The sequence below is a fragment of the Podarcis gaigeae genome (genome assembly GCF_964106915.1).
Source record: "Podarcis gaigeae genome assembly, chromosome: 16".
Lineage (NCBI taxonomy): Eukaryota > Metazoa > Chordata > Lepidosauria > Squamata > Lacertidae > Podarcis > Podarcis gaigeae.
The window spans coordinates 19,982,649-20,002,261 of record NC_139693.1 but is presented as its reverse complement, the minus strand read 5'-3'; the positions used below and the strand labels follow the sequence as shown (position 1 = coordinate 20,002,261).

Genomic DNA, 19,613 nt, shown 5'->3' with positions numbered 1-19,613 from the left:
CTGGGCCGTCCAATGAAGCTGAAAGATTCAGGACAGACAGAAGAAATAACTTCTTCCCCTAGTGCAGACTTAAATGGTGGAATTTGGGCTCCCTCAGGAGGCAGTGATGATTGCCACCAACTTGGATGGCTTTAAAAGAGGATTAGACAAACCCACAGAAGAGAAGGCCATCCGTGGCCACTAGCCACAACGGCTGTGTTCTGCCTCCATTGCCGGAGGCCATGCGCCATATGACTGCCAGCAGCTGATATTCAAAGTGGGGGGAGCACTCAGGTCCTGCTTGCAGGCCTCCCATGTGGGATCTGGTTGGCCGCTGTGAGAACAGGATGTTGGACTAGATGGGCCATTGGCTTGATCCAACAAAACTCTTCTTAAGTTTTTTTAAGGGGTTTAGACAAATTCGTAGAAACATCTGAAGGTAGCCCTGTATAGGGAAGCCTTTTAATGTTTTATTGTGTTTTTCTGTACAGTGGTACCTCGGGTTAAGAACTTAATTTGTTCTGGAGGTCTGTTCTTAACCTGAAGCACCACTTTAGCTAATGGGGCCTCCCACTGCCGCCGCACCACCGCCGCATGATTTCTGTTCTCAACCTGAAGCAAAGTTCTTAACCCAAGGTACTATTTCTGGGTTAGAGGAGTCTGTAACCTGAAGTGCCTGTAACCTGAAGCATCTGTAACCCGAGGTACCACTGTATGTTGGAAGCCACCCAGAATGACTGGGGAAACGCAGTCAGATGGGTGGGGAACTTATAACAATAATAATAATTGGAGCAGCCGTCCCCAAACCATTTCCCCCCACTTAAAAATTGCTGAGGTTGTTGACGGATTCTTCTGCCTCTTGTAGCAATTGTCATGCGCTGTCCTAGGTGCTACATGATTTTTAATTGCAGATGTGCTGCGGACCACCTGAATGAAGGGGTCTGTGGACCGCACTTTGGGAACCCCTCCCATAGCAGCTAACACTATCAATGGCGATTCTGGGTTCTACTTCCACTTTCAGAGGCAACATGTTGCTGAATGCCAGTTGCTGCGAATCAGGAGCCAAGAGCACTGTTGCACTTGTGCCCTGCTTTGTGGGCTTTCCATGGGCATGTGGTTGGCTACTAGATGGGCCATTGGCCTGATCTGGCAGGGCTCGTCCCATGTTCTTACGTATAAACATCCATTTCATTTAGGGCATTTCTATCCCACCTTTTTCCTCCAAGGAGCTCAGGGTTGTGTACATGGCTCTCTCCTTCCTCAGTTAATAACCACAATAATAACCCTGCGAGGTGGGTCAGGCTTTGTGGCCGACTTGGGGATTTGAACCCTGCTCTCCCAGGTCTTAATTCTGGCACTCTAACCGCTGCACCACACTGCCTCTCATAGATGGCTCAACTAGTGAGAGGCTGGCTGTCGGCACGTATGAAATCTAACGTGGTTCCAAGTAGATCTTGCTGGAACCATCTCTTCTGGAGTTGTGCCAGTGACACGAGACTTGACTGCATTTCTGTCTTTGTCTTAGGGTGAGGGTTTTTGACCTCCGCATAAGTGCCTCCGTTTGCTCCCTCTACGGCCACCAGCTGGGAGTCTCTTCTGTGCAGATGGACGACTGGAAGATCGTCAGTGGAGGGGAAGAGGGTCTGGTCTGTGTGTGGGACCAGAGGATGGGCACCAAGCTCTGGGAAATCCATGCCAGGTAAAGTCAGCTGCTGCTGGAGGCTGTTCCATTACAGCAAGGGGGGCGGGTACTTGCCTAAGGGGCAACGCTGAGGCTGACTAGCAGCAGCACCTGCTAAGTAAGGAGGTGGGCAGGTGGAGCTTTGGTGAGGGGAGACTACTGCAATCATCATCATCATCATCATCAATTATTACTTATACCCTGCCCATCTGGCCAGGCCTCCCCAGCCACTCTGGGCGGCTCCCAACTGAATATTAAAAATGCAATACAGCATTAAGCATTAAAAACTTTCCTAAACAAGGCTACCTTCATATGTCTTCTAAAAGTCAGATAGTTGCTTATTGCCTTGACATCTGATGAGAGGGTGTTCCACAGGGCGGGCGCCACTACCGAGAAGGCCCTCTGCCTGGTTCCCTGTAACCTCGCTTCTCGCAGGGAGGGAACCGCCAGAAGACCTTCAGAGCTGGACCTCAGCGTCTGGGCTGAACGATGGGGATGGAGACACTCCTTCAGGTATACTGGGCCGAGGCCATTTAGGGCTTTAAAGGTCAGCACCAACACTTTGAATTGTGCTCGGAAACGTACTGGGAGCCAATGCAGGTCTCTCACGACCAGTGTTATATGGTCTCAGCTGCTCTGTGGTTATGTATTTTGAAAAAATGTATTTGTCTAGTTCCATGCTTTGGGACTCCCAAATGGTTAATTCCACTCTCAGTGGCATTGCCCTGTCTTACAGGGGCTGCTTGAATGCTTACATCCCAGATTCGGTGATTTCTAGTGCCAGCGAGTGCCTTCATTTAGAAGCCAAGCCTTGAGTGTTATCAGCCCAGTCCTGCAGAACTCTTTGCCACTGGTTTTCGTTGTATGGCTTTATGTATAAATGGCAAACTGCTCGGGGGTGGCGGTTCTTTTCTTTATCTAGGAATAGTGGGATCTAAATATTTTTTTACAAATATAATAAAATACCCGAGTGCATCTTTTAATTCCTGCTTCTGGCATCTCTGGTTAAAAGGATTTTGGATGCCTGACTTCTGTCCATTAATTTAAGTGGCTCTTCTCTGGGCAGGACGAGCACCAGGTTTAACCCCAGCCCTGATAAGTCAGGTATGGGGGAACCATGTTGGACTCCATCTCCCATCATCCGTGGTCATGCTGCCTGGGGCTGATGGGAATCGGAGTCCAGCACCACTTGGAGGCTCTCAGAGCATCTGCTGAAGCTGCCTTTTCCCCTTGCCCTGCTTCAGGAATCTGACTGCACTTCAGCAATTGTCCATTGGGTGGTGCTAAAAGCAAAAATACTATTATTATTATTATTATTGGCTTGAATGGAGACCCACCCCCTTCTCTCCCCTTCCGCTCCAGTGCCACTGCACTGACCCAATTAACTCAAAACAAGAAAAAGCAGCAAATGGAGACTTTCGGAACAACCGGCACCACCTGGTTGCCTGCCAGATATTTTTGGACTGCAATTCCCATCAGCCTGAGTTCTGGACCAAAACCTCTGGAGGGCACCAGGTTTGTTACTCTGAGTAGACCTATTGAAGTTAGCGGACACAATTTATGCAAGGCCGTTGGTTTCAGTAGGTCTGCTCTTGAATATGGCTTTGTTGGAGACAAGCCTACTTTTCAAAAGTGGAAAAAAGACAAATTGTTCAGGGCGGTCATATGGATCATTGTGTGTTGATTTTGTATCCATAGGAAATCTGCCTGCAAATGACTTGAGTTTAGATGCGCAGATAACAAATGTTGATTTTGCTATGAATATTGGGCAGTTCCCTGCACCCCTTGCTAATGCAACGTTCATGTTGTCATTTGTGCATGGAAATGCATTTTTTTCACTTGGCATTTTCATGTGTGTGTGGGTGTAGAGTTTTGTTCCAATCAACTCTGCATTTTAATGACAATACATTTTTAACAGTGGGGGTGGGGAGAGAAACTATTAAAAGAACTTGCATGTCATATTTAGAAATGTTAATCGTGACTCCCATTAAGATTAAAAAAAAAAAAAAGTTAAACAGAAACACCAACAACATTCCTTTTTCCCTCCAGGCACCCTGTCCGCCACATCTGGTTCAACAGCCACAGCCTCCTCACCGCCAATATCCCTGACGAGAAGGTTCCCCGAGGCGCCAGCATCATGGATGATGACCTGACGGCTCATCGAAGGTAAGAACCAACCACAGGGGCAGCAGTTTGACTAAGCAGAAAGAGGGCTAAGAGTCTGAGAAGCAGGGAATGTGAGTGGGCCACACCCCTGAATGCTGAAAACTGAGGTGGGAGGGTTAATAGAGTTGACGGGAATAATGACTGCAGCCATGTCTGGATTGACCACCCTGTGGACAGTCCAGCTCATGTGGAATTGCCTATGAAGGGCCTTTCAGCTATGGCTCCCCATCTATGGGATAGTCTCTCCAGTGAGGTCTCCTGGGCACCTTTCAGTCTGGGGTAAAGACTTGCCTTTCTTCCCCATGGCCTTTGTGGGGCTGAGTGAATCTGTCCCACAGTACCTGTGCTGCAAAAGCTTTCTGTGGCCAGGCGTCACCGTCCCCTTTAGGCTCCGGGCAAAAATATTTCTTTTTTTGGCCAGGCCTTTGGCTCTTAATCATCTGTGGCCTCCTTGAGTGGTGGCATGTTTTGGGACTGTCTTTTAGATTTTTGTCTAAGTTGCTCACAGTTACCTTGGTAAAAAGACCATCAATATATTCAGAAATAAATAGATAGATAGATAGATAGATAGATAGAGAGATAGATAGATAGATAGATAGATAGAGGATGTGTTTGTTTCTGTATTACCGTATTTTTCACTCTATAAGACGCACCAGACCATAAGACGCACCTAGTTTTTGGAGGAGGAAAACAAGAAAAAAAATATTCTGAATCTCAGAAGCCAGAACAGCAAGAGGGATCGCTGCGCAGTGAAAGCAGCGATCCCTCTTGCTGTTCTGGCTTCTGGGAGAGCTGCGCAGCCTGCATTCGCTCCATAAGACGCGCACACATTTCCCCTTACTTTTTAGGAGGGAAAAAGTGAGTCTTATAAAGCAAAAAATACGGTAATATGTTAATGTTTCATATGGAGGCTTGCCCCCTCCCACCAAAAAATATTTAGGCACCAGGCGAGAACACCTCTCTTCAATCGAGCATTACGCTGATTTAACCTTCTGTGACCTTTTAAATGTGTCTGTGGGGGGGCGGGTTATTGGTTTGTTCTGCTTTTGTTTTATTGCATATTTTGTGTTTCTATTTTGTATTTTTACGCTGTGGATTTCCCTGTGATCTTTGGATGAAGGCCAGTATACAAATGAAATGAATGTTGTGCTCCTTTTTCCCACAATGGTATAATGCGGTTATGTTTATGTTTTGTCAATCTAAGTTGCTTGGAGTTTCTAGGTAACAGGTGACTAAGGAGTCATAATAATAATAACAACAACAATAACAACAACAACAATAATATGCATGCTAATCATGCTAATTATGTCTTGGTTGGGGAGGGCGGGGTAAAAATAAAAATTTATTATTATTATTCTCTCCCCAAATCAGACATCGAGGAATCATCTATGCGTATGAGTTCTCGGTGGACCAGCTGGCTGCAGAGAGCATCCTTCCTATCTGCCGCTCCTCTTACAACGAAACAACAGGCTACAACTACAATATTGGCCTGGCGGTCCCCTACGACAACATCTAGCTGCGGCGGGAAGTAGGAGGTGCTGATCAAAGGCCAACCAATGTGGAGCAGGAAGGACGGTGCCCACGTCCACAGGAAGGTGTTTGGGTCACAGCAGCGGCTGCCGCAGAAACTCACAGAGAAGAATGCGAAGATGATCCTGGGTGACACCCCCTAAAACCCACCTGGATGCAGCGAGGCAGAGGACGACGAGGGATGGAGCGGATGCAGTGGGCAGGGTGCAGAGCTTTGTAAAACCCAGGCCTGGTGCAGTAGGAATGGAGAAGTGCTGGCCCAAAGTGACTCAGGACCAGAGGAGGAAGAAGAGGAGGAGCAGAAGGGAGTAGTTAAAACAGGGAGCCAAGCAGGTAGAGAGACCGGACTTCCTAACCTTGGGCCCAGGCCTGATCTTTTAGGTTACTTTATGGGGCTGGGGAACGTGATGGCTGGGACCACGACCAGTGAGATAGCAAGTGAACTACAGGGCCTCTTGAAAGCATGTGTAAATCACTTACCATTTCCTCCCAAGGTGTCAGATAGCCCTTGAAACACACTTGGGAAGTTATAACATGCTTCTGGACATATTTACACAAACAAACAAACAACCTTTTCTATTGATGATGATGTAAAGAAATAAGATTTGTTAAAATTAAATACCAGGGTACCTTGGTATATTAGACTCAACCACATCTCCTACAATGGTTTATTGGTGCTCGTTTTTAAACTTTTTTTGCTTTTAAATTGTTTCCTGTGCTTTTACCGTATGCATTCTATTGTTTTAATGTTGTGAATTCTTTGGTATGTGATTTAGTGGATATAAATATAACCGTACCAACTGGGAATAACAAAGTGGCATGTTTAATGCTACACAGGGCATCCCATGTTCCTTGGGGCCTGTTTCTCCAGTTTTATTTCACAATTAGTGAAGAGTGCTTGGACCGCCCAGGATTTTGTAGAACCACCCCCCCCAATGGATGGTGTAATTTGTGAGTTTGGCACATGACTTCCTTCAATTTTTGGAGCAATGAATCCAAAGTCACGTTTTTCGTTTGCCATCTTGATTCAAAATGGCACCTGGCAATCAAATGTCAACGAAGAACCCCATGCCAAATCTTAGGAACCCTCATGGTGGTGATATCCTGAGTGGCGGTCAAGCTTATGCCAAAGAACAGGTGAAGTCATGCCAAAGTCATGTTTCAGTCCACCATCTTGGTTCAAAATAGTGGCTAGCTTGCAAAGGTCAACAGAGAGCACCGACCCTGCCCTGGGAACCCTCACGCCAAGTTCAGTAACAATATTTTAAGACAACAGACAGAAATCACTTTCTCATATATATATATATAGTAGATAGATGCAAGATAATCTGGATCTGATTCCTCACCCTTGGTCAAGAAGAGCACCCAGTTTTTTTTTTTAAGTTGAGTCCCATGACTGTATCTGATCACAGGATCCACAAGTAAGCAAGCTTCTGCCAAGAATTAAAAACAAAACCTGCTTTATTGATGATTTGAGGCTATGAGGCTTTTTAGTGTAGACAAGAGAGAGAAAATAGCTGTAAAGCCAAAGCCAGGCACATCAATTCCTAAACCTGCAACGCCCCCCTGCAATAAAACCTGCCCCAGCCGTGGGAGATGCAGTTCCCCCTTAATACCCGTATCGACCACCTGACGGTTTCCGTCCCAGGTCGCTCCAGAAGGCACCAACACCTCAGTCCCAACTTCTCCGTGGTCAGTAGCACATCGCAATCGGCTCCATGGTCAGGAAGCGAACGTGCATCTTGGTCTCGATGTCTATGCCTTCCCAGATCTGCCGGTGGAGAGGCAACAAAAGCAAGCTTGAGCCATGAGTACAGGTTAAGGGCCCTTTTAATGATACAGGCCACAAACTAAGGTCTGTTGCTGATAAGCTGCAGATTGGGCATCTGCTACTCTTATGAGTGCACTCAAGTCATAGAGCTGGAGGGGAATAGCCTTGTAAGCAAGCCAGTCAAACCTGTCCCTGCCCTTGTCTGAAGCATCCCAAACGGACCAAAGGTCTCTGGTGGGGAAGGCTCCCCCACTCTGCCCCCAAGTAACAGGTCCTTTCTCAAACAGTTCTTGCTGTCAGGATACTTCTCCCACTTTTCTTATTTAGAAGCATTTATATGACACCTTAATGTTTATGAAATCTCTCAATGTGCAATTTTTAAACAGGAAAAAAAATCATTAAAATGCAGCCTAAAACCAATGAAACAGCAATATAAAAACATATTAATCGGGGTTAAGGCAATTTAAACCTGTAAAACAGGATCCAATTTTAGAGGTAACAGAAAGCCTAGCACTGTGTCCCTCCCTCCCTGCCCCCGCCCCTCCCACAGGTTGGTCTCCATCACTTCCACCAAGCAATAGGGTGAGCATCCTTTCTAACCTTAAGGAAGTCTTCAAATGTGATTCCCTCGTATACTTGATCCGGCTCCTGCAACAAGAACAGAAACATTACGTCGAGCGGTGAAAGTCTATTGGGGGCAGAGGAGGCGTTCTGAGAAAAAACGGAGGGCTCTTACTTCTTAACTCAAAGCAAAAACCTACATGCCATTCTTAAGGGCGACGTTTTCCTAAAAGGGCTTACAGCACAACCTTAATGCACAATCAAGGAAAAACACAATTCAACATTAAAATGGGTGGGGAACCTGGGCCAAACTTGGCCCACCAGTCCATTTTTTTTTAAACACACCCACATGCCACACACCTGATGTCAGGTGTGGGGGCAGAGAGACACACAGCGGAATAGCATCAGTGGGTGTCTGGGGCGTTCAAACCTGCTTTGTACCTCTCCATCCCCCCATCTTTCCAAGCACTATCTGGAGATGGGGATTGAACCTGGGACCTCCTGCGGGCAAGCAGATGCTCTACCACTGATCTACACGCCTTCCTCTCCTCGGAATGACTGTGTGCTGGTCATCTGCAGCGTTGCGCTCAGCCTACCATTTGCCCCACGCAGATGCTGGCAGCCTCCATCATGGCTCCGTCTGCGATGGACCTCGCCGATTCCTTATCCAGGTGGGGGTTCCCCGAAAGCATCTCTTGCACAATCTGGAGGGCAGAAGCAAGTTGCAAACTGGTTGGAGGAGGAGGAGCGGTGCCAGGTCATTGAAAGTGCAGTTAAGCGAGTGGGATGCCCAAATAATAATAATAATAATAATAATAATAATAATAATAATACATTACATTCCTGTATTCCTGCAGAGTGATCTTGCCGTCACTGTCTGCATCGTACATGTGGAAAAGAACTAGGGGAGAGAAGGCAAAATAAATTAGGGTCAGGAGTAAACAGCTTAAAAGCACAGTACTATGCGTGAAATAAATTCATTCAAAGCCCATATTTACCCCGCACAATAGTAACTGAGCCTAACAGATCAAATCAGGGACTGTATCAAACACCAACAGAGTTCTTGTGCCAGTAGGCAGGGGAAGGTTGTTTGTGTGCATGTGTGCAAAATCAAGAACATATAATTTAATGACTTACAAAAATAACCACAGCTTGAATGCAAATGAAAATTAAACACACACGGACCAAAAATGTGGGTCATCTCACTCATAGCCCATGGGGGGGGGGCAATTACTGATACTGGAGCATAGTAACATATTCTTTCTTAAAATATAGGATTTGCTTTACTTATAAATCTTGGGATATTGTCCTCAAGGGCTTATGATGTTCTCTCTTGACGATGAAAAGTCACCAAGAATGCCAAAGAGCATAATTCACAGGACGCCTTTGAACATTATCCCTGTCATGAAATGAATTTTTACCCCCTGGCTGAAAATGATAGGAGGGGAGGGGCATCCTCTGGTATACCTTAACCTTCGACTTAATTTTTCCGTAATAGCTACGGACCAGATTCTGACTGTACTATAAATCCTTAATTAATCCCCCTAAAGAGTTCCTTTTAAAAGCTATTTCTACAATAACCACCCTGGCAGCTCTCAATAAGTACAGGATCAGCTCTTTATCCAAAGCACCTTCATTTGTCCAGAACGAAATGTGGCCCTTGATAGGAAAAACGTTTCTCCACTAGATGGCTTTGAAGTGGGAGATGGGAGGACACACAGTGGACATGGAAGAAGGGGGGAAACTCCAGGCACCACACTCTTTACAGCTAAACATGAACACAGTGGGTTCATGCAGACCATTCCTCCCGTCTGCCAACAAAGCAACAGATTCGATCGAGAAAGAGGAGCACCTTACATTTTAGCTTCTTCTTCCGGAATCGATCGAGCTGCTCGTCGTCCATGTCCATCTCGATGGGCCTGAAATTGGACATGATCGTCAAGAAGTCTTCGAAGTTGATCTCCTCCGCGAACCCATCCGATGATTCTCTCAGGTTCCTATCGGCACAAAAGCACTCAGAACACTTTCGACATGAGGAACACCTAATATAGAGCCCTCCATCCTCTGGCTGGGCTCCCAATGCAGCCCTAGTCAGCATGGGCAATAGCCGGGGGGATGGGAGTCAGGGCCCAGCAGAAACTGGAGGGCACCATGTTGGCAACCCTTGTTCTACACACCCATCGGCCCCTGTGCTTTTGGGGGGTGAGATGGGGTGAGGGAAGTGTCTTTGCAAAGGCACAGCCTTATTTAGAAATGGGTTTGCTGCTGTGTGAGGGTGTCCCAGACATTTGAATAAAATCAACACATTTGTAAAAACTCAAATCTTTCATTGTGGCAGCACTCAAACTTTGGAACTCCCTGCCTATTGACTCGAGGCAGGTACCTCTCCAGCAACAGCTTAAAAACTTTTTTTCTTTTTAAGGCAAGCCTATCCAAATATGCAGGGAGGTGGGTGGCGCTGTGGGTTAAACCACAGAGCCTAGGACTTGCGGTCAGAAGGTTGGCGGTTTGAATCCCCGTGACGGGGTGAGCTGCTGTTGCTCGGTCCCAGCTCCTGTCAACCTAGCAGTTCGAAAGCATGTCAAAATGCAAGTAGATAAATAGATACCGCTCCGGCGGGAAGGTAAAAGGCGTTTCCATGCACTGCTCTGGTTCACCAGAAGCAGCTTAGTCCTGCTGGCCACATGACCCGGAAGCTGTACACCGGCTCCCTCGGCCAATAAAGCGAGATGAGCGCTGCTACCCCAGAGTCGGTCACGACTGGACCTAATGATCAGGGGTCCCTTTACCTTTATCCAAATATGCAGAATGCCGACATGTGTTTTAATCTGCTTTTACCTGATCACTGATTTTAATTTGAAAGCTTCACGTCTTTACTGATAACGTCATTGTTCTCTTCTTTCGGTAAACTGCTTTGAGGTTTTCCCTTCTGCTTACAATCAAGCAGTATATAAACTGTGATTAAAATAAGCAGAGGATAAATTGTTTACTTACAGAATTTAAATGTGACAATTGCCATTTGCATACAAATCCATAGAAGAATGGAATGCGTCACACACACAGCCCAAGTGCTAAGGATTGTCTACACCAAAAGTAACTGCAGAGGCGTGATGAGTTGGTCTGACTAACTGGATTTTCTGTGGCAAGGGGAAATCTAGGTCAACAGCATTTAAAAAGCATGCATTGGCATTTTGAGGATGAAACCATGTGGATGTTGCAAAAATAAATAAATGGCAGCAACAGCACTGGGCGTAAGAAAAGCCTTCTCGATCAGGCCCAGCATCCTTTTCTCACATTGGCTTTTGGGAAACCAGCAAGCAGGACCTGAGCACAAGAGAGAGAACACTCCCATCCTCTGGTTTCATAATAATCATAATTTATTATTTATACCCTGCCCATCTGCCTGGGCTTCCCCAGCCACTCTGGGTGGCTTCCAACAAAATATTAAAAACTCGATAAAACATCAAACATTAAAAATTTCCCTAAACAGGGCTGCCTTCTGATGTCTTCTAAAAGTCAAATAGTTGTTTATTTCCTTGACATCTGGTGGGAGGGGGTTCCACAGGGCGGGTGCCACCACCGAGAAGGTCCTCCTCTGCTTGGTTCCTTGTAACCTCACTTCTCCCAGTGAGGGAACCGCCAGAAGGCCCTTGGCATTGGACCTCAGTGTCCGGGCTGAACAATGGTGGTGGAGACACTCCTTCAGGTATACTGGGCCATGGTTGTTTAGGGCTTTAAAGGTCAACACCAACACTTTGAATTGTGCTCAGAAACGTACTGGGAGCCAATGTAGGTCTTTCAGGACTGGTATTATATGGTCTCGGTGGCCACTCCCAGTCACCAGTCTAGCTGCGGCATTCTGGATTAGTTTCTAGCAACTGGTATTCAAAGGAGAGCTTTGCCATCATGGCTGGTATCCATCGATAAGTCATATTTATTCTGCATGAATTTGCACAAACCCATTTTTTAAGCCATCCAGCTTGGTGGTCATCACTGGCTCCTGTGGCAGTGAGTTCCACAGTTTAACTTTTCACTGTGCAAAATGCGTCCTGTTTCTGACCATGGAGGCAGAGAACAGCCATCATGGCTAGTAAGCCACTGATAGTCTCATCCTTCTGATGCAAGAGGAAGGCGAAAGGCACCCAGGGAAAGGGGGGCTATGTTTGGGATGCCATCAAACAGGGGCCACCAAATGAAATCTTTGATTTAGTTTATTTGGCAAGATTTATAGACCATTGAATATTAATAATAAAAAGCTTTAAGCCATTTACATGAAATGCAATAAAATATTCACTAGAATAAAAGAAGACTAGCAATAAAACCAGACCTTAAAAAACAGTAGGTATAATAAAATTATCTGAATGTTCTTGAAATGGTTGGTTCTATCGACAAGTCTACCTAATGAAATTACACGTCTGTAATTTTGTCTAACGAAAGCAGCCTTTAGCAGGCATTGAAAAACAGGACGTCGAAGCTGCCTCAATCAATGGCTGGCTTTTAGGTGCTTGTTTATGCGCTTTACTGTTTTTTTTTAATGGCTGGTGTGCGGAGAGGGATTTGAGGTTAAGGAGAGTTGCACAGTTCTTGTTGCCATAGAGCACAACCCCCCCCCCCCCGGGAGGCCAAGCACCCACAACATTACCTCTTGTCAAAAAAGGCCTGGACAATTTTGGATCTAATTGGATTGAACTCCAGATCAGGGACGCGATCAAAGTTCTCCTTGCTGTGGAAGTAGAAAAGGACAAAGAGAGAGAAATAGTGAGTGAGAGAGACAGGTTTCTGAAGACAAATGAACAATCTCTTCAGTGGCTCAGTGGCAGAACTGAGGTTTGGTTTGGTTTGGTTTTTTTGTTTTTGCATTTTGAAGATTTTAGGTTCATGGCTTTGGGAATGTTTTGAACTGTTTTATAGAATGTTTTGCTTTGTTTTGCTACCCTCAGCTCCTTGGGGAAGAGCAGAGGGATATACCATATTTTTCCCTCTATAAGATGCACCAGACCACTAGACACACCTAGTTTTTGGAGGAGGAAAACAAGAAAAAAAATATTCTGAATCTCAGAAGCCAGAACAGCAAGAGGGATCGCTGCGCAGTGAAAGCAGCAATCCCTCTTGCTGTTCTGGCTTCTGGGATAGCTGCGCAGCCTGCATTCGCTCCATAAGACGCACACGCATTTCCCCTTACTTTTTAGGAGGGGAAAAGTGAGTCTTATAGAGCAAAAAATATGGTAAGTTCAATAACTAACTAACTAAATGATAGTTCTAATAGCCAATATGGTGTGATGACTAGAGTGCCAAACTTGGACTTGGTGAGGCCAAGGTTTGAATCCCTATTTATCCATGAAGCTCACTGGGTGACCTCTGGCCAATCACCGCTTCTCTGCCTAATAACCTACCTCACAGGGTTGTTGTGAGGATGGTATGGGGGGGGGACCACGTACACCACCTCCTTGAGCTCCTTGGAGGAGAAGACGGGATGTAATAATGTGATACATAAATGGACAAACATGATATCTCCCCTCTTCCTAGCAACAACAAGCCACTAGATTTCTGTGCTATTCCAGGCCTGGCCTCTCAGTCACTGCGGCACAGCCCTGATGCCTGCAAGACTCTTTCACAAACGGGATGATAGATTCCTTTTCCCAGCGAGCTCAGGATCTCTCCGCTGGTTTTCTAGGGCAGGGGTGAAGTGGCTTCCCTCCTGCCTCTTGGCAGGACATCTGCCCCCTTACAGAGCGAGCCTCCTCTGTCTCCTCTGCGACTTTGCCTGAAACCGTTTGTATATTTTCCTACAGAAAGGTCAACCTGCCGTGCAGCTCAGGTGGAGGCCAGCCGGCTGAGCAGCAGCAGGAGAAACCAGTGCAGGAAACAATCCCTCTCACTTGGCATCAAACTATGGGTAGGAGTTGGGAGTCAACATTTCAAAAGACCGTCCTCCCCTTCATAAGCATCAGGACACAACATTTACTGAACCACAACTCCCATCTTCACTGGGCAATGGCTGTGCTTGCTGGGGCCGATGGGATAAGTTTTTTATTTGCATTAGCCAACGGCCATGGCAAAATAATACAAGCAATATATACAAATAAAAAAGCAACAATAGGTAAAAACAGCAATCAAATGACCAAGATTATCATTCAAATAGTGGCCCTTAATCTCATTGCACCCTCAATAAACCTAGCAACCTTTGCTGTTGTCTGATCATTTTGATCTGATAAAAGAAAGAACAATGTGGCCGCAGATGGGTGGCTTGGGATGGTAAGTAAGAGTGGGGTAATGTGGGGCCAGTGGGAGTTGTAGTTCAGCATCCTTTGGAGGGCTGGAGGTTCCCCCTCTCCCTGATCTGGACCAAGGATGAGAAGCCTGTGTTGCTGGGACTCCCAACTCCCATCAGCCCCAATGGTTCAGAGATGATGGGTCTTGTAGATTCCTCTCTCTGTGATTCCCCACCCAGTCAGCGAAAAGGCACCAGGCATGGGTTAGCAGCAGGAGCAGGAAAGAGGAGGTGTCTTCCTCTTGATCGATGGCCTTGCCTGCTTCCCCACAAAAGCTGCAAGCCTTGTATGGAGAAAGGCCTGTGCTTTCGAGAGAGCCATCTGGGGTTTGGCCTGGAGGAGCAAAATCTCATTACAGGAGAGAACAGGGCAGAAAGCAGCCAATTGATCAGCAAGCCGTTATCTGATGGGACGATCGGCCCAGGACAGACCTTGACAAGGACCAGTCTCCACATTGCACCTTTCCCTGTGAAGTTAGCTGTGCAACAGGGGAAGCTGCCTTCGGCCCAGTCCATCTGTTCTTCCAGCAAAGTAAAGAAAATGATTCTTCATCAGGCCCAACCAGCACAGCCAGCGGTCAAGCATGATGGGAGCTGGAGTAAAAAATCATACAGAACAGGGATGCTTAACCTGTGCTCCATGGATGGGATTCATCAGGGGGGTCCATCAACCAGGGGCAACCCACACAATGCAATAAAATAAATTGTATGCAACATTTCATGTGTAGGTGTGGAGTTTTCTGGGAGGGGGGTCCATAGCTTCTACCAGATCTTCAAAGGGGAGTCTGTAACCTTTGAAAGCCACTAATTTAGAGGGTCACAAATCTCCTGTTTCTGGTACATTGGGAATGAGCCATTACTCAGAGGCAGAGGATGCCAAAGGCTGTTCAGTTCAATCACATGGCTCAACCGGTAGGGCATGAGACTCTTCAACTCAGGGTCGTGGGTTCAAGCCCCACATTGGGCAAAAGATTCCTGCATTGCAGGGGGTTGGACTAGATGACCGTTGTCATCCCTTCCAACTCTAAAATGCCATGATTCTATTATTCTAATCCCCAGCATCTCCAGGTCTGGGAAAGATACCTGCCCCAAATCTTAGACAGCTGTTGCCAGCCAGAGTAGATGGTATCTTCCAAAGAATGCAGCACATTCCCTGTTAAAAGTATCAACATGTTGTAGCATGGAGCACTCCAGCAAGGTCTTTCCCAAACTGTGGTCTGCAGACCACCAGCGGTCCAAAAACTTCATTCAGCTGTTCAGTGGTGAGCCTTTGGATTTGTGCTGAAGTCAAGGAGATGGCACATCCATTGTATTCATCATTCATATTGGTTTTTAATAGTGTTTTTATTGCTTCTTTTATTATCTATTGCATTGTGTTGTATTGCAATCCAGACGGCACAGAATTCAAATCGCAATGCGATAAAATGAAATAAGTAACACAGTGCATTACAATTGCACCAAAAGGGGGAAAATTTAATCATGGAGTGGTCTACCAAGACCGTCAGCAATTTTCAAGTGGCCCATATGGGGGGGGGTAGTTAGGGAACGACTGCTCCAGGGTTTCAGTTTGCCAGCCATGCCATCTTTCGGGATACTCCATCCCATTGCCCCTCGCTCAGTTTTTCATTCCACCCCTCCTCTCTACCAAAAACACACCTAGACCAGTGTTTTTCAACCACTGTTCCGTGGCACACTAGTGTGCCGCGAGATGTTGCCTGGTGTGCCATGGGAAAAATTGAAAAATTCGAAAGATTTAAAAATAAAGTATTTTATAATTTTTCATATTTCTGTTTACTTACTATTTCATAATAAAGTAATTATAAAATACTTTCTTTGTGTTTATTTGATTCCTATTCAAGAAGAATTACTTTATATATAGTCAATATAGGCACAGAGTTAATTTTTTTAACATTTTCTAATGGTGGTGTGCCTCGTGATTTTTTTTCATGAAACAAGTGTGCCTTTGCCCAAAAAAGGTTGAAAAACACTGACCTAGACAGCATTGCATGCCTATTGAGCACCCCAGTCCTGACTGGAATGATAGAAAAGGGTGGTGGGTTATCTCCCCCCAAAAAAATAAACAATTTGTAAACTGCTTGATCAAAACAATTCTCCAAGCAGTGTACAAGTTCACTCATGAGGTTTTATCCCCTCCTTAAACCTTGTTGTACTACTTCAACACTCAGGTTCCCTCCTCTTACCCTCAATACTTCGGATGCCTCCATCTCATGCATGAATGAGATTAGGTTTGTTCACACATTATTACCCTGAACACAGGTACAAGCTGTCCGTACACATGCATGTACAAGTGTTTGTGTGAAATAGTGAATGCTTGTCTGTCTGTACAGCTCAAGTATCATGTATGCAGGTACACAGGATTGCATTTGTTGTTGTTGTTTAGTCATTTAGTCATGTCCGACTATCCGTGACCCCATGGACCAGAGCACGCCAGGCACTCCTATCTTCCCCTGCCTCCCGCAGTTTGGTCAAACTCATGCTGGTAGCTTCGAGAACACTATCCAACCATCTCATCCTCTGTCGTCCCCTTCTCCTTGTGCCCTCCATCTTTCTGAACATCAGGGACTTTTCCAAGGAGTCTTCTCTTCTCATGAGGTGGCCAAAGTATTGGAGCCTCAGCTTCAGGATCTGTCCTTCCAGTGAGCACTCAGGGCTGATTTCCTTCAGAATGGATAGGTTTGATCTTCTTGCAGGCCATGGGACTCTCAAGAGTCTCCTCCAGCACCATATTTCAAAAGCATCAATTCTTTGGCGACCAGCCTTCTTTATGGTCCAGCTCTCACTTCCATACATCACTACTGGGAAAACCATAACTTTCACTATACGGACCTTTGTTGGCAAGGTGATGTCTCTGCTACAGGATTGTATACTTTGTTGAAAGTTCCATAGGAATAACTTACGTGCGTGCAGCTCAGCTACTTCTGTACACAGGTACACAGATGGTACAGTTGCTTAATGTAGGGTTGCCGTATTTCAAAAAGTGAAAATCCGGACACAAAAGTTGTTGAGTCCCCCCCCCCCCACAAAAAAATCTCAAGAGAGAGAGGTTTTGAGCTATTTTAAAGGAAATTCGTAAAAAATGAATTTTCCAGGATATTCAAGGGATTTCTGCCCAGACACTGTTTATCCACCTATGTCCTGGAAAATCCCGGATGTCTGGCAGCCCTACTTCATGTGACATGTGAACCCTCCTAGCGTTGGGCTTCATTAAGTATCCACACTTAGAGAAGAAATCCAGTGCTTTTTTCTGGGGGTACGCAAGGGTATGCATACCCTTAAACATTTTGTGAATATTTTGCCCATTTACTGTATTTATTTTTCCCAATTTGAACTACAAAATTGTGATTTTCTTTAGTTAAAATGAGAGTACCCATAAACATATTTTTTAGAAGAAAAGCACTGAATAAATCCATTATGATATAGGGCTAAGAATAGGTAATACTGTACCGAATAGTTGGCTGATCTCCACTTAGCTGCTTGAATCGCCGATGCAGATTCTCAATTTGATCTGAAGTGACTATGGAGAGAAGAGACAGACACTCCATTAATTTATTTTTAACCCTTACATACTTGTAAACTCCACCCTTCACTAGGGATGGGCAAATATGCCAATTTCAATTTTCCTCCCTTTCTCTTTTCCACCCCCATTTTAAGTTCAGTTTTCCACACAAGTTTATTTATTTTGTTGTTGTTGTTGTTGTTGTTGTTGTTGTTGTTGTTATTCATGAAAATTCACCAGCAGTTTGCGGCTGATTTTTGTGTACAGTTTTGCCCAATATTTTTTGGCAAACCGATTTCCAAAAATATAGCACACTTTTTAATCAGACTACGCACTTTAATCACATCTTCCCATTGTGCATGTAGCCTGGGCTGGAGAAACTGCAATTCACAGTATGTATTCTGAAGTGTGGCTGTGTTTCAGTTTGCGTACGACTCTTTCAGAAAGCACAAATGCGGTTGATTTGCCTTTACATTCAGACTGGATTTATTTTCTTCCCCACCCCAGAAACACCTGCACCACAAGTCTTCTTTTCCAGTTTTAAGAAATCCTTCTTGGGGGAAAATGAGGGGGGGGGTTGAGATCATATTACAGGTCACCACTATTATGTTTCCCCAAAAAGCCATGTATGCAATCTCGAGGCAGAGAAGAGCAGAAATAGTAAGGGTTAAGGCTCTTCGCCTGATCAAACTGGAAGTCCCACAACTGCTTTGCATTGCAAAAGAAATACAAATTAACCTGTCAGGAGATGCTCAAACACCTCCCTTGGGATTTGGCTGCCATGCAAAACAAGACCAGGAAGGACCATTTTGTCCTGGAATATCCAACGGCGCTCTTTGCATTGAAAGGGAAGCCTCCGTTGGCATGAATGGAGCAGTAGAGGCAGGCTGCTTGGGCAGGTGGGCAGGGGCACTGCCCCACCAAGCGCAGCTTGCCCTCGGGCAGCCCCCACTGGCCTGCTTTCTTACTCACAAGCTGTCTAGGGATGCCCCTGCCTGTCAGCTTGCTCCTCCTTACAGTCTCAGTATCTTACCCACTGTAAAACTCAGCAGGGAGGTGGAGGAAGATGGGCACTCAGCTAGAATCAGTTGGCTCTGCCTGCCAGAGGCTCTGGCTCCCCCTGCTGGTGGGCTCCCTGCCTTCCGTCCTACCAATCCCAATGGAAAGGAGGTTTCCTTTAAATACCTGGGCAACTAGCCACTTTAAAGTGACTGTATATGTGACTGTGTTTAGGGGGTCTTTGCCCTGAAAGGGGGCGTGGAAGTTGTTAAGTAGTGGGTTTATTCACAGGCCAGAACAGAACTGAACTGAAGGGTTCAGCCAGCCTGCTTATATAGAGCTCCACTAGAATGCAACAGTAACCATTTTCTGTAACTATCCAATCACTGAACGTCACTTTCAATCCCTTATTTGCATATGTGGACCTGAGTGAAAACTATCTACAGTATGCCCCTGCTGGCCCAGGGTGAGAACTTCAGTACATAACACAAGTAGTTGGGGATCTACCGGTATATATATTTCAGGGCAAAGACCTCCGAAACGCAGCTTGCATGCATAACTGCACCTTAAACATTAAAACCTCTCGTTTGAAGAACTCTTCAAAATAGAAAAAGGGGTCGGAAAACATTTCACAGGCCAAAACACTCATACGAAACCTTATTTTATACAAGAGGGGAAAACCAGCAGCAATATAAACCATGAAATAATCATATCCCCCAAAGCTGATTAGATAAATAGATGAGAGAGAGAGAGAGAGAGAGAGAGAGAGAGAGAGAGAGACTATAAAGATTTGGATCACATACGCCTCTGCACTCAGAGGGAAGGAAACTTATATTTATATATATTTACTATAATTTATTTTAAAATATATTCAAAAACGCCTCTTCTTCGCTCTTGGCAAGGACATCCAAGGTGTGAAGGGAAAAAAACACATTAAAACCAAATCTAGGCAATAAACCAGATTAAGAACAAAAAAGGAAATTGTTTTAGAGCAGGAGAAACAGAGTTAAGCTTGACTTACTAAAAAATAAAATAAAAAATTATGCAGTATTAATTACTACTGGTTTTTGTACTGTACCCATCTACCTTATATGTGAATGGCCTATGGCCCAAGCATTAATAAACTACTACTACTTAA

The 19,613-nt window shown here is 45.4% G+C and overlaps 2 protein-coding genes across 4 annotated transcripts in view; one reads left to right on the top strand and one right to left on the bottom strand.

The window, feature by feature from the left end:
- Positions 1-6,827, top strand: part of FBXW8 (F-box and WD repeat domain containing 8) — a 63,230-nt gene extending 56,403 nt beyond the window's left edge. For 2 of the 3 annotated variants that reach the window (XM_083717303.1, XM_083717302.1), the window contains 3 exons: positions 1,505-1,678; positions 3,710-3,826; positions 5,198-6,827. In XM_083717303.1, the coding sequence (XP_083573429.1) occupies positions 1,505-1,678; positions 3,710-3,826; positions 5,198-5,342 (436 nt within the window). In that variant the 3' untranslated portion in view covers positions 5,343-6,827. The remainder of the gene's footprint in view (positions 1-1,504; positions 1,679-3,709; positions 3,827-5,197) is intronic. The other variant, XM_083717304.1, reaches the window with a different exon arrangement.
- The window catches only part of TESC (tescalcin), a 33,481-nt gene continuing 20,667 nt past the window's right edge, over positions 6,800-19,613 (bottom strand). Inside the window, exons 2-8 of the mRNA XM_083717739.1 lie at positions 17,425-17,494; positions 12,331-12,411; positions 9,546-9,685; positions 8,528-8,589; positions 8,285-8,392; positions 7,728-7,775; positions 6,800-7,127 (exon numbers count right to left, since the gene is read on the bottom strand). Coding sequence (XP_083573865.1) covers positions 7,050-7,127; positions 7,728-7,775; positions 8,285-8,392; positions 8,528-8,589; positions 9,546-9,685; positions 12,331-12,411; positions 17,425-17,494 — 587 coding nt within the window. The 3' untranslated portion in view covers positions 6,800-7,049. The remainder of the gene's footprint in view (positions 7,128-7,727; positions 7,776-8,284; positions 8,393-8,527; positions 8,590-9,545; positions 9,686-12,330; positions 12,412-17,424; positions 17,495-19,613) is intronic.